The 17067-nt window shown below is 37.9% G+C and overlaps 1 protein-coding gene across 4 annotated transcripts in view; it reads right to left on the bottom strand.

Moving 5' to 3' along the window:
* Nucleotides 1–17067, bottom strand: part of CLYBL (citramalyl-CoA lyase) — a 162590-nt gene that overhangs the window by 10067 nt on the left and 135456 nt on the right. For 3 of the 4 annotated variants that reach the window (XM_056496112.1, XM_056496122.1, XM_056496135.1), the window contains 4 exons: nucleotides 14074–14175; nucleotides 12231–12324; nucleotides 10700–10867; nucleotides 5589–5713 (listed from right to left, as the gene is read on the bottom strand). In XM_056496112.1, the coding sequence (XP_056352087.1) occupies nucleotides 5589–5713; nucleotides 10700–10867; nucleotides 12231–12324; nucleotides 14074–14175 (489 nt within the window). Of the gene's footprint in view, nucleotides 1–3313; nucleotides 3370–5588; nucleotides 5714–10699; nucleotides 10868–12230; nucleotides 12325–14073; nucleotides 14176–17067 lie in introns of all 4 variants that reach the window. The other variant, XM_056496129.1, reaches the window with a different exon arrangement.

Genomic DNA, 17067 nt, shown 5'->3' with positions numbered 1-17067 from the left:
GGAATGTGCCGACACAGCACGGCCCTTCCAAAAGCAATTCACCCTGCGTTTACCTCCTTGAGCCGACAAGGATGGGGGAGCTGTGCCTTGCTGAGGAGGAGCCCAGAGAGGTGCCATCCTCTGCAGGGCCTGTGCCCCCTGGGACTGCAGCAGCTGCCTCCTCCAGGGGCTGCCTCAGGTGGAAAGGCTATGGAGGCACACAGATCTATCCTGCTCCCGGCTCATGGTGAAACTTCTCCCCGCGGGAAATATCAATGTGCCATCCAAGTCCTTCTCCCTCTGCCTTTTGGACACAGGTCTTTAATGAGTGGAGGAAAACAGATTAAGAGCCACCAAATGCCTGCTGGGGAGTGGAAAGGGAAGAAGCTGGCAAGAAAATGTTTTTGTATGAGTTTCTGCCCTGCTTAGAAGCTTTTGCAGCCCTGTGTAGTAAAATCTGTCTCCTTCTCTCCCCACCTGGCATAACTCCCTCAGGACTGATTGCACCAATGTAGGAACCAGCATAGCACAAGCAATTAGCTAATACAGCCCCTTCTGCTCTATTGTACAGGTTCAAAATTTGCCCCAGATGGATCTTTCTAAGAGAAAATCCTTCAACCATGACACAAAACACATTTATAGAGCATTTTTCAAATACTGAAAATGTATAAAGAAATTTTGAGTACTAACATGAGCTCTCTTGATCTCAGTTTTGACATTAAAATTCCATTTGGCCACTTTAAAAAACATAAACAACATAACCCATGGCCCATGCTTAAATCCCACCAGCACTCTTCATCTTTGCATAGAGATGCACCTGAGCCTAGAATTCTTAGGGCTGGTGCTCCTTAAAGGTGGCAATTTATCACAAATTCCTGAATCCTCCACTCTGCAGTGAAAGGAATGCACATTGCCTAATCAACATAAAGGACAGCACATGCCCTGTGCCCTTGGAGGGAGGGCTGACAGCACTGTAGCCCAGAACACACAGAGTTACCTTGTGCTGCCACTGTCGCCCTGGGATGGGACCCAGCTTGGTTGGTGGCACTTCGAAACTCAGCAGTCTGTCCTGGGCAAGGGGAGGGGGAGCCTGGGCTACTCCCTCACTCCCAGCTCTACATAAAGCCCCCAAATATAATGCCCTGTAAAGTGCAATATAATCCCTGTGGATTGATGTGGTTTGGTACAGCCCCATGCCAGAGGGATGCTCCCGTGCATCCCTTCCAAGAGGCTCCCCTTGGACGTGGTCTCACTTTCCTAGCAACCAGGGGCTGGATTGAGATTGGGTGGATCCCACTTGGCTGGGGAGCCCTCCTGGGGTCCATGGCACAGCCGGGAGAGGGAAGAAGGCTGGGAGAGACCTCCCTGTAAGGCGGTGGAAGCTGGAGCTGGCCGAAGCACGAGGGTGCGTTGTCTCTAAGATACAGTGGCTTGGGGTAGCTTTTCCTAAACAAAGAGCATTATAAGAGAGTCACTGCTGGAAATTTCCATTCCTTTGTTGGGTTGATGCTGTGTAAATAAATGCATTCCTAAGATTTTTCATAATCCTGGAAAGGTCCGTAAATGAAACTGTATAGTTTGCCAAATCACTGGAGTTCAAATATATTATTCCTCAGCTGCTGGGGACATGATATACAATGGCACAGAATATAATGCAAGAAACATATGCTAAAAGTCTTCTTAAAAACACTCTGTGCATTTGTATGTGGCATGTACAAGTGTTTCTCTAGATTTGCTCTATGGGATTTAAATATTCAACCCATATTACAACGTGGGTTTGTGATATACTTACCTTAATTCTAAACAATCCTTACCTGACGAGTGACCTTGGCAGTAGCATTTAGTTATTCCTCAGTTTAATATGTGGGTGCTTTGAAATAATTTGTCAATTAATAAGTGAGATAAATGTGCAATAAACCTTTTACTTTTTCTTCTGTTTTTCCTTATGTTTGAATTTCATTTAAAAGTAAGGCAATTTGGGAAGATTCAGTTTCAGTAATGATATTGTGCCTGATGTATTTACACATTGGGTGGCTTAAAAATGCATTTTCAATGTCTTACATTTTTGTCATATATAAACACTAACTACTTACAGAAGAGCTACAGACCTGTATCCAGTGTACTGGCAATGCAAAAATCAGGAATTACCTAAATAGTAAAGACTATTATGTCCTCATTGCTAGAAATCAGATATTCTTCTTAAAATAGGCTAATAACTTCTCCCATTCACTCTACCCCCTTAGATTCAGTTAATCTGTATTTATAAGGTCACTTCCCTGTTTAATGTAGTGCAAATGCTTTAGAAATTTCTAACAGAAACTGTCCTTTAGACTGGAATCATGTTTATCACTTTTTTTAAAATCTTGTATTTAGACTTTCCGACAGCTACACCTGCTTTCTTTAGGATGAATATTTAAATTTTGAAAATTATACCCTCTAGTAATGCAGTTCTACTGGAAAAATATTGAAATTACCTGGAAATAACACTTTTCTTTTTAAGCACTTTCCAGTTTTAGATCTCAAAGTTTTAGACAAAAGAGAGCACTTAATAAATAGTTGAATAAAGTACAAAATGTACTTTTTCAATGTTTGTTTCTGCTTGTTCAAAATACAGCATTACAGTTTATTTCCTAGATAGGCCATTTTTATGTGGATTAGAAATGTAAAGAACAGCCCCACAAACAAAACAACCTAGAAAGCAAACCAAAGCTACCCCTCAAACAGGACTATGTCTGTAAGGCAAGCCCAAATACCCTGGCTAGCTGGTTAGCTCTCTAATTTCCTTCTGTTTGGACACTGCCACAGAATCTCTAATTTTGAGATCCTTAATTTTTCCTTACCTCAGTACTCACATTTGGGGGCTACTATGGCAAAGCATTTCAGTGTCCAGGATGAAGCAGCCTGGTTCAGCCTTCTTTCAAAAGAATATTATTATGGTAATTTTAGGTCTCAAATTGGAGTAGATTATAAAAGCTTACTACTGTATTTTAATACAAAATATTGTTAACTAAGGGCATCAAAGTTTAAACCAAATTATTAGCAAACTATGATCCCAGAGACTGCAGAACAGTAACTTATCTACCACACAAACAGCTGCACAAATCCCTCACATTTATTTTTTCCAGGCTTTCAACTTTGATTAATAACATGGTAAAACCATGCAAGTCCCAACCATATTAACCACAGCTATATTTTTAGCCTTACTGACATGAGCACTTTACTATAATAAAAGGGAAAGGAAAACAGAAGAGGTGTTTCATTAGGACACGAGGATTACTGAAACCGCTGTGTGGAGCATTTGCCAGGAGGTGGTAGGGGAAGAGTTATTACTCACATTTTAGCATGTCGTTAGGATGTGGAGCGAGAGGATCCCTCAGTGAGATATGTTTGCTTTGGAAAAAAAATTAAGTAATCAGACCGTCCAAGCTCTTCTCACTGACGCAGTCATAATAGCAAATTAGGAACTCAGTTAATGAGTTTCCAGCATTACTATTTTTCCAATTTTGTTATAAAATCCAGTAATACGACAGTATTACGGGATCCAGAAGTTGACATATTAACCTGCCAGTCCTTTTTTATTGATAAATGGCTACATGCAAAAATATACGAAGCATGCAACCTGGTTGGTTAAAAAAATAGTCTGCACCACAAACCCTCAGCAAATTTGCTCTTGCAGCTGATTACAGAAGCTTATAACATATTTTAAAAGCATTTATGAAGAGAAAACAAATCCCCCAAACCCAAATAAACCCCCCCTGAATGGCTGATTTAAACAAAAAACCTCAGCATTATGTCAGTAAAATAGCAGCTTCAAAATAAATCTAAAGAGTAACACTTGCCTAACATTAAATTATTCAATATTAAGCATGTTTGGCTTAATGATTGTGTGATACTGGGACTAGAGTTAAATTTGGTCCAGTCTCCGAGTTGACTGTTCATATGACAGAGGTTTTCCTTAGATGAGTTTCTGACACTAAACTCAGCTGAATGAATAGTATTAAACACATCATAAAAAATACTTGGCTGCATAAGTCATTTGACTTTTCTCGTGCTGCATGTACCTGCCTACACATTTGCACCAGCAGTATGTTTGTAACGATGCCTTTTGTGAGGGAGCCAAGCCTTGTAAATCAGAATAATGGGCAAAACCAGGCACGTATTTTCTATTTCTATATTGTTTGCATGAAGAGAGCTACATTTCAAAATTGAGGGGGAGAGAACAAAGAGATCCAAGCGTACATTATCCTGATAGTGACCCTGAAATCACTGCTCTGGACAGCACCCAAACAGCATAGTCATGGCTGTACTGCAGACAGCCAGGTACCACAAAGGGGATGCAATAGCCCAGCACAGGAGAAGGGCAGAGCAATAGCAAATACCTTGTCACACTTTAACTCCGAGAAGAAAGCATAATTTCTGTTTTGACCTTTGCAGCACTTTTAATGCACAACATCCACAGTATCAGAAATGCAGGGGAACAGGGAAGGCAGACATCCCAATTTTTTCTAATCCACCAAAAAGTGGAAAAAAATGTGCAGAAAACATTTATATGGCCCCAGTGAAAGTGGGACCCTATGCACAGTCTTATAGATGAACTTCTTGACCAGAGGGATTTGTCTCCTACACAAGCACGTGTGAACCATTCCCACTCATCTGCACTCCCCATTCTGACATCGTGACTTTCCTTTTTAACTAGCCCAGGCTTGGCTGAGACTAAGATAAACATGTTTGGCTGCAACTTTTTTTTTTTCTTTCAAAAAGAGGCAAACTGGATTGTAGCAAATAACCTTTAAGATAATTAACTGACAATGCCGCAACTAGCATAAAATCTTCCTTCAGGCGACCCCTAATTTAAGTATTACTGGCACAAAGTGGAGACAGATTGTGCATCACCACCGCAATATTTACATAGCAGAAACCCACAGAGCAGGAAACGTGAGACTCAATGATGCACTAAATTAGGAACAATCATATTCTAGTGTTAATTTGCTTTCTACTCTATCCAAAATTCAGGTCCAGCAATTGCTGCAAATGCACATAAAACATTCCTATTTTTAATGATTAAGAACTACAATCTGCAAGCAGTTTCACTCAAAAGTACATTCAGTTACTACTGGGCGTGTTTGAGGGATCAAACCCCCAAAAATGAAACAGGTGTAACAACATAGAGATTCTTTTAGAAACCGAAGGCTAATTGATTTATTTCTTTCAATAAATGATGCCTGTGCAAGCAGTCTGAATCCTCTGCCAGGCTACCTGACTTTTGGTTGCAAATATTTTCCTCTGACAGTAACACTGTGATTCTGCGGCATAATGGAGATGCAATTTTAATTTTCCGATGCTGTAGATACCTGCAGGTACTCAAAAGGCTGTGTAATCAAAGAATTAAAGTTAAAATGGGGAGGAAGGAAAAGATAGTCATTTTATTTCTAAATATATTGGGAAGTGATAAATTTATAATATACACTATTGAGAGACAGATTTCACAAACAATACTCTTAGTTACACTACACTTCATAAGATAAAAGCAAAGAGCCATCACTGACCTTTCTAAATCTCAAATATTATTCAAATTTGGTTTCACTATGGCATATTAACAAAATATTTACCTTGCCTAATCGCTGATGTTCTTCAAAAGCAGAAATCAGTTCTTGTGCCCACTTTATTTTTTCAGGGCTCGGAGAGAACTGTTCCTGGACAACAGCGATTTGGTTGGGGTGAATCACCTGCTTACCTACAAAAAAGATTAATAACACCAGAATCATGCATCGACAAACAGATGTTCAAGCAAAATGTTCCAACCACTTGAGGCTCTCGTATGCCTTGCAGACTTTCTTGCTAACTAATTATTTTACTTGGTTTCTTTTATTTTTAAAACTGGAAAACAGGCAGACAGCTTTTGGACTGATTATTTTAAGAGCAAGAATACCTTGTGCTATGCTTGCATTTAGTATAGTTTGAAAGAACCCATGATTCTTTCTCTTCCCTCCCCATTTTGATCCATACATCTTCCCTCAGTCGTTACAGGTGCAATTGCTTGTCTTGAGCAGTCAGTAACAATTAAGTATAATGCATCTCTGAATTTGACTATATAAACAACAGCTCCAGCCACTGTTAAATAAGTTGAATTAAAGTGTGTTCAGAAAATGAGATCCAAAGAAGATGGCAAGAGATCAAGAGGGCTGAAAAGTTACCAGCACCCTAAGGATCATTCCCTAAATTCTCAGTATTGGCTTAGCATCATATAATCCTCGATGTTGTTTAAACTGTTGTTGCAGGTAGGCTGCAATATTTATTTAGTCATTGGTATAGCAAACAACCACCAGCAGTGCCCTGAGGTTTTATGAAGCAGTTTTTTTAATCCTTTCTTGTATAAACATAAGTTAAGAAAATAAAAATAGATGTTGTCTTTTTCACTAGAGATTTTCAAACGTGAATAGACAGCCACATAATCCGTTTTAATCTGTGATTGAATTTAGCTGCCTTAAAACAAATACATGTCTAATTTGTTTGACACTTTAAGAAGTGCAGCGTTTGACGTTATTAGTCCGTTTCTATGGGAATTTCACAGACCGGTGTGATTTCTGTGGTTTGCTTTTAAGGCATATTAATAAAGAGAGGCTACCGTAATTCCCAGCTTCCTTCGGAATAAACGACTCTCCTCGGTGCCAGACAACAAAACTAGTTGGAGGGATGAGCCTGATCCTGCAAAGCTGCCAGCAAGTGAGCAGTGCCCCGCAGACCGAGGGTCCCACAGCCCCGCCGCCGCCTCTTGCGGAGAGAGGTGTTTGCACTTTGCCAGGAAAAGTTGGAAGTGTCAGGACCTAAGGAGCTTTCCTGCACAACGGGGTCTGCTCCCCTGTTCTTACTGACACCAAGGCAGCTGTGCTTTAGCAATCAGCCCATCACTGCATCTGAGGAATCTCGTGCATAAGCGCAGGACTACACCTATTTTCAATGGAATAACCACTGCAAAAATCCCTGGGATTACTTTCATCAGACTGCAGTGGGTCTGAGTGATAACCTGGAGTACAAAGAAACACTACTTAATTAAATGAGCAAAGATATAGTAGTCCTTTAGTATTGCTACTTTCCTTTGCTAAAAAGCCATAAGTAACTCAATTTAATCTCTTGTTAAGCAACATTTAGTTTATGATTTTACAGGCATGCAAATATTAGTTTGAAATTTCAATATCACAACTATTTTTAAAATACCTTAAATATAGGTAAAAATTTAAATCCCGTTGGGAACTATAATTTTTGAAAGAAATTTCACAAATATTTTTTTTAAACTAATGTGTTTTATCTTAGGTCTACTCAGAGGTTTTTTAGTCATATTAATAAAATGTCATAATTAATAAGCTGATGATGTTCTTTATTTGTGCTACAACAAATTCTCCATAGCTAAACCATTAATTCCAAAATTGAAATGTGTACAACAATTTCTTGAAAAATCCTAAGGATTTTAACTTTCTGAAAAAAGTGTTGAGTATATTTTAAATTGTATTTCAAGTCAATCTCTAATTATAACAAAATTAAAAATACATATATGTAGTTTTTTAAAGTGTAAAACATTTCTGTAAAAAGACTTGCTTTTGATAAAAGTACCTATAGTAGTAAACTATGCTTTTAATCATTAAAACACTACTGAACAATTTAGGGAGAATATAATGTAACTTTTGATTTATAGCACTTGGTTGATTTTTGTCACAGACTATTTATCCAAATAACTGTATAAAGGCATAATGCCATGCAGGAACGAAGTAAATATTTTAAACAGAATTGTTGTTATTGACAAGTTACTGAGAGAGTGCAAAATTGGAAGACATTAAAATTTATGACCACGAAATCCTTTTTACAGTACCACTTGATATATTGTGTTTTAAATCAATACTTGTCAAGTCTTTTAGGTAAGTGTATGATGGTGTCATTTTAGTCTTCTACAAAAGACTGAAAAAGAGAGGACACTTCGACTGTTTCGTGTTTATATCTGCTTTCTCAGCATGTAGCACAGGACTTTTTATAATGACTAAGTCAGCTGTTAAAGCTTATGGCAAGGGGTTTACCTCATTTTTTACATAAACATTCCCAAAACCTAACCCATTTGTATAGGCAACACAGTGATTTAAAGTCCACAGGTAGTGTAAAACATCTTGATGAATGTCTATGAATATATATAAATATATATACATTTTTATAAAAATAAATATGAAAGGGCTATTAATTTGGCTGAATTACATTTGAAAACGTTTGATTTTATGTTTATACATAAAGGAAAACCAGGCTGATTTTCAGATAATTGGAAAACTTGGCTGCAATAAGCCATGAGCTTTGCAATAATATTTAAATACCTGATAAATTCTTCATTATATTATTTTGCTTGCTTAATCTCGAGGGAAGCTATTTGATTACATTAAGGGCAATTTTACTGGCCTAATATGGGTACATCTAAGGACATATAACTGCTGAATATTTTGGATGTGCATTGCTTTGGAGGGTGGTGAGTTCAGCCCTGTTCATGCAAATAAGAGAATGTTCTCCAGCTATGAGAGCAATTTGCAAGACTTAGCTCATTTTAGTTCTGTTGATTTCAAAGTTTTTGATTCTTTATTTTAAAAGTAGCAGGGAGGGATCTTATATTTAAAAATAAGAAGAACTGCACATTCTGAACTTGTTATTAGGGTGACATTTCAGTAATTTCACATTATCAGAGAACTGTCAGTGGCAAATGCAATGAGCATACTTCTGCTTTATACAAGATCATGGATTAGGCGAAGGCCCATTTGTAATTTTCTGAGATGAATAAGAAATTTGAAATGTTAAAATTTTTCACTTCCATAAATTTGGAAAAAACCACTTGTATAGGTTTGGAAAAAACATGATTTTGCTATCAGTTTTGAAATTATATTTTGTTTTAATCAAAATAAGCAGGAAAGATTATAAAAATATTAGATAAACTGAGAGCAAAAACCAAAGAACAAGTAAAATATTTTAGATTGACCTAAAACATCTTTTTCTTTTTGCAGAAGAAAAGGAAAAATGCTGTTTTATTTTAGTTTAAACAGATTTTAATTTTTTAATTCCACACCAAATCAGTAGAGTCAGTATTGCCCCATCTCTAATTACAGTTGGACTGATTGTCAGGTTGTTTGCTGAATTTTGGAAATCTGTTGATGATAGCTGCAGAAAGGCAGGAGGCAAAGGGCAGGTGCTGTGACTGCACCTTAATAAAATCTGTATTTTTCACAGATCTTAATCCTTGTATGGAAAGGCAAGTATGACACATGTACAGCCAAGATAAAAAGTAATTTTGCACCCTAAATTGCTACATGACCTTTTTATTTGTCTTCTGTCTGGACCCTGTTCTAAGGTCAGACAACTTCCACCATAAAGTCAGTGGAGTCCAAATCACCATCAGCATTGGTTATGCTGAGCATTTCTAAATTTCCTAAATTGGCAGCCTCAGATAAGCATTTAAATGTGCATTAAGCATTCAAAAAAAGTGCTCTCAAAGGTGCTAGGCACCTGCAACTCCATCTTCTGTCAACAGGAGGTTCAGATGTTTATGTTTTTTCAAAAATCAAGCCTTTCCTTAAGATAGAAAATATTGCTTGAGACTAGGTAGCCGTCAGCAGGTGCTACCATTCAGCAGCTCTGTTATTTTCCCAACTTCAAAGGCAGCTGAGGGAGGGGTGGAAGTCCACATGGCTGTGGATAATATAGCTGAGAGGAGCTAACCATTTCACCTCCAAAACAATACTTGGGTTTGCAAATGTCAGAGTTCAACAGACAGTAGAGCAGAGTTTGTGCTGAAAAGCATTGATTGCTGTTCTTTCACTGGCATGCCAAGGTCACTTAAAATTGCACTTATTTTTTTGTTTGGTGCTTTAAGATATCATATGCAGCTAACTGTAAAACCAGTTTGCTAAGTAGCATTGCCAGGACCCACGCTTTTGGTAACAAAAATCTAAGGGATGTACTATTCTCATATGTGTATTCTGGATGGTGGTCAGGGAAAAAGAATGTACTGTTCATTCTGTGTGTTAGAATTCTCTAATGCATATGTCAAATGGCTGACTTCTGTTGCAACCCCCCAGTCTTTGCACTGTCCCAACGAGGTGTCTGAGTGACCTGGTACACCAATCACTGGGTAACAGGCTGCATTACAGGACTGTGGGGCAAGGAGCCTGCTGCTCTTGCTGTCTGCCAATACCCGTAGGTGTCACCAGCACTTGAGGGGGGGAAAGCCAGGAGATGAAAAACCAACCAAAGAAAACAATAAGGAAATAACTTTCCCCTAGCAGTTAGCATATGAGATTTACTTCTCAATTTTTTTTGGCAAAAAAAGTATTTTTTGACTGCTGCTGTTGTTCAGACAAAGAGAAAGGGCTCCAGTTGTGGAGGAGCCATTGCAGAGTACAGTATTGCCTTTCCTGTGCTCTGTGAAGGGAGGAATCACTGCACAGCCTCTACCCCAACTTCTCTTCAAAACCAGTCACACGCTTCATGGCATGCGATTTTAAAAAGCAGCCTGGGACTTTTCAGGCAAAATTTCCAGCTGCAATATTTAAGATTGCAATAAACATAGGAGTACTTGATACCAATCAGTTTTTCAATAAATGACCTGAAACAAAAATCAAGTTATTTGTCTAAGTTAAAAATAACGCATTTAAAACGGACAAGACCCGGGCTCTTTTGAGACATTGTCAGAAAGTCGTACCAGTGAATCCCATTGAGGCACCTTCCCTCGACTGCCTGCGGAGCCCATCTTCATCGTGGAAATCAATGTAAACAAGGTCTATTGCTTGAAGGCCAAATGCCTTTGCTGTCACTATTATTTTTTGCCTGGCATATAGAATATCGTGAGTTTCCTTACTGCTTGTTGCACCTAAGAAAATAGCAAGAACAAAGAAAAGATGACAAGAGTGTTTTAAACCTTTCTGTTTCAAATATTTCTTATGTTAAAAAAAAAAGGAAATGTTGAGATTCTATTTAATTGATTTATAAAATAGAAGAGGGGTGTCAGGCTATACTATAGAGTCAAAATTATACCCTTCGGAGGAAAAAAAAGTAAACTGCTTTAGCAAAAAATAAAAAATAATGTCCTTTTAAACACTAGCTTACACATTCAGATTTTGATTTCGTTTAAATCGGAAGTCGAAAGCCTGAAGTCAGTGGCAGCTTTGTCTGGTAAGGACTGCTGACTTGGCTGAAATGAAAGTAATGATTTGATTTTACTATTTATTGCATGTACAGTGAGAAGCATTACAGCAGGAGAAGCTTTACTAAAATTGATATACTGGGTCCAACTAAATGGTTAAAAAATTCACACTGAGAATAGAATTGCACTTTCCTTGGTTCTGATTCTTGTCACAACTGATGTCCTAAGCTGAATATTTAAGCTTTAGTATTTGAATGAAAAATTGATGGTAAATGACTTCTGAGAAGAAGCAGAAGTATTCATGAGACTTCATGTGCTCACAGGCTACCAGCTAAGGAACGTACTCATGTGAAGGCTAGTGGGAAAAAAATAATAACAATAATAACCATAAGGTAACTATTTAGATACAGATTTTCAGTCTGTAAGGAATATTTTAGTCAAGCCATACTGATTTTTACATTAACATACTTATTTTTAATGTAGAAGTTCATAGCTCGTGCTTTTATGTTTTACCTTTAAATCAGAAGTGCCCTCTTATAAAAGAAATGGTGAAGCACTTTTTATTTTTTAGGAAGACTAATAGTGCTTTCATGTGAATATGTGGCTGTATTGACATGTGACATCTTTAAAATAAACTTATAAAACCAAAATGTAGCAGGAGAGTATTTGTGCTTGATGTCAAAAGCCTGAGTGACAGTTGTATGTAACGAAGTGGTGAAGCGGACACCAGAATTTCAGGACTTTCAAATTTAGTTCTAAAAACATGTGAATGTTTTTTATAGATATGATATTTTAAAATTTTTTCAGTGACTCAACAGGTTTTTTTTGTTTTGTTATTTTTATTTTTTTTACTAAGTTTTGGTACTGACTGGCAAGAAGCGTAAGAAAGTCTCGGGGGCCTGTAACACAAGGACCATGTTTTAAATTGCCAGTGGTACATTCTGCACTGAAAATAAACTAAGGAGAGAAATGAAAACCTAACATGCAGGCTCAAATGTCATTAGTTTAATTATTGCTGTCAGAATTTTCACAGGCTTCTCTAATGCAAATGCCATACATAAACATTTATAGCAAAGAGGCAAGTAACAACCTATGCTGGCACGGAAATCCTCTCCTCCAAAGACAACTGCATCCAAATGAAAGCCAGCCTGGGATCCTGTTCTCAGTGCTTCTTCACAGACAGCCTTCAAATGAGAACAGAGTATTAACGTCTACAGAAAAGCAGGATGCAGAGAGACTACAGAGGATATTACAGAAACTCAGTGTTACCAGAATTCTTCAGAGAATATTGCTTCTATTAAGCAAAGACACTGTAAATGCTTGACAATGCACAGTGCTTTAAAAAATGACTCAATGAAAAAGAAAAAAGTATTTTGCTTTCTCTAAGCACCCAGATAGCAAATACAGGACATCAGTAACAGGTTCCCCACCTTCTGGTTTGCATTATGCCCCGAGTGTTACTGTGCCCACTACTTCAGCTATTTATGTAACAATATGAAACAAAATATTTGGCAAATATTGTGTAAAAACAAACAAAAAGCATTAAATTTGGTTAGTTTGACACCTAATATATTTGCATGAGAAACAGAAATAAAAATCAGAATCTCTTTTATGAAATAAATAATATGAATGGTTTACAATTATTTTAAGTTTCTTACAGGATAGAAGGATTGCCAATTTAAAGTCTCCAGCTACATATAACTAAAAATAAGCTAAGGAACTTAAATATGCAACAAGTGTTGAAGAAAAGCATTCAAATAAAAAAAAAAATTTGCTGCTGTAGCTTTTTTCATGAGGAGAGTAGTATTGCTATTTTTATTGATGTTTGGATATTATTAGTATCTTACAAGGCTAAGGTACATGGAGAGAGACATGTAATTACCAGCTCTACTAACGGGTGCTCTTCTATGGCAGCTGATGGGACACAGAATTATTCCTTAACAGAGTGTTCTTTAAAAGGGAACTCTCCTGCCAGCATCAGCAACTGCAACATTAAACCTCCACTATAAAATACTGTAGGTGAAGAAAAACCTCAGTGGTTTAATATAGGATTTAATTCTGTGTTTGCACACCGGTTTGCGTGTCCATTTGGTTACTGCTTTATCATGCTTGCAGATAGGTTGGTGTGTGCTGCAAGATAAATGGCTGTATCAAACGATCTGGCTGCCTGTGAGGTACTTCTGGAGGTACTTCTGATCTGTGTGTCCTCAGCTGGTCTGAAACTTTTCCCTTAGAGCTTGGGAGGGGAATGCAGAGTTCCTTGTGCATGCACGACTTCTTCCATTTCATTACCACGTTGCCTTGCCTTTCTGAAAAACCTGGACTCGATAGTAAGGGTTGGAGAGTGATTTATACTAAAATGAAATTTCTGAATTAGATTTGATCTAAAATTATCCTAAAAAATGAGCATGTTCTTCAGATATTTTCAAAGTTAGTTCTGTTTCTAATTTTAGCATTAAACACTCCATAATACACACAAAGAAATGATAACATGGAATTTGGTTGTAATGTTATTAGTAGAAACGATTATAAGGATGAAAGTTTAGCAACAGTGAAATGATGATTAACTCTTATTTCAAGCTAAGTGTTATAAAAAAGTTGCATCTGACAGCTACTAAATAGCCTGCAACTCTGAGTATTCCAAATCTTTGGAGAGGCCTGTTTCCACTCCAAGTGTGTTCAAAACAATAATGAATGAAGAGAGGTTTTGTTATTTGATGTGGACTGTTCTGCCACTGGAATATTTTAAATTTATGAAGGCCTTTAAAATACAAATATCAGAGTTAAATGTGCAAATGTTTTTGGGGATTGAATGATATGTTTTGTATTTTTTAACCTCTTTTCCTTGGTGAAATTAGGGAGAGACTGAGGAGTATTCTGCTTATCCTTGTTTGCTGAGATGGCAAAATATGAACACTTCAAGACTTTCTTACCTTAAAATTGAGCAAGCCCATTGCAGTTTCCACAAAGGGGATAAAATTCATTGGCTCTACAAGTGTTCGGCCCTTAAGGTGATGTAAGAATTTGTCTGAAAACTAAAACTAGATAGAATGAGCTATCAGAGGGGAAAAAAAAGAACAGTCTACATGTATACACAAAATGGCAAATATTCACCTGACTGCAACAAATACCCCTCCCCACCCCTAAACCTCATAACTAAAAAAATTAAAACAGCTTTTAACAAGGCCTGTGATTTGAAACTGCAGCATTCCCATACATTTCTAAATTTGGAGGCTGGTTTGCAAGGGGAAAAAAAAAAATAAAAAAATCCAAGCTTAGCACCTCTCACCCTGGCTTAGTGAAATGCAAATCTGTGGGCTCTGGAAAACAATGAAGTGCTGCTGTACCTGAGGTCCGGTTTTGTTTCAGGTCCAGCACTGCCATCACTGGAAGCGCTCCCCAGCCTTCTAAGTGGCATCCGTATTATTCATTACGGCACCGTTACCCTTTTGTTCAATAGGCTTTTCTTCATAATTTTTTAGCTTACCTAGGAAGGCCTTAAAAAGGAAGTTTAATTCTTTGAAGACCAAAGCTTGCCAATTTTTTCCATGAGACCAGTTCACAGCTAGCTCTGAGCTGCCAGTGGGGTAGCCCAAATTCCAAAATCTATCATCTGGAAACATACAAAAGCTCTTGCACAGATTTTTCCCCTTTCAAAAGGGAAAAAAAAAAAAAAAAGGGAAAAAAAAAAGGGGGAAAAACCTTCAGCTCTATATTGTAAATGTATTATATCTGTCCTGATCGAGTAATTTGCGTCAAGATAAACATATTGCAGGTACTGCAAAAATGTTAGTAAATAAAGACAAAAATCACATATGCATATATTTTAAATTTAAGGAATATTCGACTATTAATGGATATCAAAGGAAAGGGAATTTTAATCATCTCTCCATTCAGTCTCAGTTGGGTAAATCATATCTAAGAGATTTGCATAAATATAAACCATCAAAGACTTTTCATCTTCAAAGGGGGTTTCAAGACCCTATAAGCTTTGTACTGTAATCATCGCAGGTCACAACCCTGCAGGAATAAGGCTGCTATGGCAACATAAAAAACTAATGCTTAAGGCTTAGCATAATATTCTGACTAATAGAAAGGAAACTCATTTTAAAAGCTGGCAGCCTATTTACCAGAAGCTGGATTAGAGGTGTTATTTCCCCTTTTAGCTTCCCCCCACCACCCCTCCCCAAAAGAAGGAAAATCTAATCACCCAGATCTTGGAAAAAAAAAGCGCTTTCCAGCAATTTGCAGTAACTTTACAATTAGGCCAAAATAAATCACAGCTTTCTCCGATGAAGAATTCTGCCCTCCCATCTCTGCTCTGCACTACCACCATGGCCCTCTTGGTAACTTTTCTTTAATGAAGAGAATTCCACTCAAAAAAGCACAAGGAGGGAAAAAAATCAATTCAATTCAATCTGTACAGTATGGCAGGTTACTACAGTGGCAGAAAACAGTAAAGTTCACCAAAGGAAGTGAAGAAAATAAGGCAATATAATGATATCAACATATCTTCTTTAGACTCCTATCTGATTTTTATTTTTTTAAGGGGGAAAAAAAAGTAAAAAGAGTGTGTATATTTTAAGTGTATGTTAAAGAGCAGAGTTCCTGTTTTATTTTAAAAGTCACACTCCTGGAATTATTCTTGCTATCTTTTTTTTTTGAAGGTAAAGCAAAAAAAAAAAAAAAAAAAAAAAATAGCACATTTAATTAAATATTGCCTCCCTTCCTCTGCCTTGTAAAAGATTTGCAATAAGCACCAATACAAAAGGTAACGAGTGGAGAAGTTTCAATTAATTTTTTTTTTTCTAAAGGAGACGATTAAATGTTTCCGGCCTGGTAAAGTGTTCATTTCAGGGAGAAAGGGAAAAAAAAAAAAAGAAGGCGGAGGAAAAAAAAAACCCACAAAGCTTGGGGAGGGGATGAAATAGCAAGGCCTCAGCAATTCTTTCAATTCCAGTGCACACCCAATAGTGTGTCGGGAAGAATGCACACTGGTCGGGATTTGTGGGAGAATTGTCCCGCCACAAAGGAGGGAGAGTTACGCTTGTTATAGTCCAATAAGCCATGCCAGTCAAACAAGTACCCACACTAGGGACAAAAGGAAAGCAAGAGATTCTCACACAAAAGAAAACAAGTAAGCCCATCTTTTAGTTGTGCATCAGCCTCCAGGTTTTCTGCTGCACATAAATAAAAATGAAGGGGGGGAGCGGGTGTGCATGGGGGGAAAGAAACAGCTTCTGGGAGGCTGAAAAATCATGCTGGAGTGAATTTTTGGAGGCTGGAAAAAGAAGGGAGCAGCGTTAGGCAGAGTATGTTCTTTGTGTGCAAAGGTTGGGCAAAGAGAGAGCGAAGCAAAAGAAGGACAATGAGGCAGAAGCTTCTGGGGCTGGCTTGTTTTCCATGATGGAAATAAAAGTTAGCGAGGGGGAAGGTGGAAGAGGATGAGGGGACAAACAGCCCTGGCATCCCATCTCCCTGCAAAAGCTACTTGGTGGCAGCAAGGGCTCTGCCATTTTGGTATCATGAATATTCATCACTGACAAGTTACATCTAACACTTCCATGGCTGTAAACCCTGAGAGGTGCACTCTGGTTAATTTAATTACCCGTTGGTGGAAGGGGATGGCGAACCCTCCATGGCAAGTGGCGGAGACGAAGGGGCAGCGCCGCAGAACGGATGGGCCCGGTCACACACTCAGCTCTGGGGCTGTGCTCCATTGTGTGCCCAGGCCCAGCTCAATGGCTTGATCAAGGTTAGATGCTGAGATTAAAATAGATCCTAATACGCCTGCCTGCCTTTCATCACAGCTTGCACGCGTGCTAGTTGCTCAGCCAGCGGTTTGCAAAAATATGAAGTGAATAATTAAGCATTATTCCTTTACTGATGTGTTACAGCAATAATGCTCTATCCAAACAAATATCCCT

This window comes from Oenanthe melanoleuca, chromosome 1 (assembly GCF_029582105.1).
Source record: "Oenanthe melanoleuca isolate GR-GAL-2019-014 chromosome 1, OMel1.0, whole genome shotgun sequence".
Taxonomy (NCBI): Eukaryota; Metazoa; Chordata; class Aves; order Passeriformes; family Muscicapidae; genus Oenanthe; species Oenanthe melanoleuca.
The sequence above is the reverse complement of the archived record's forward strand: the minus strand, read 5'-3'. Positions and strand labels throughout refer to the sequence as shown.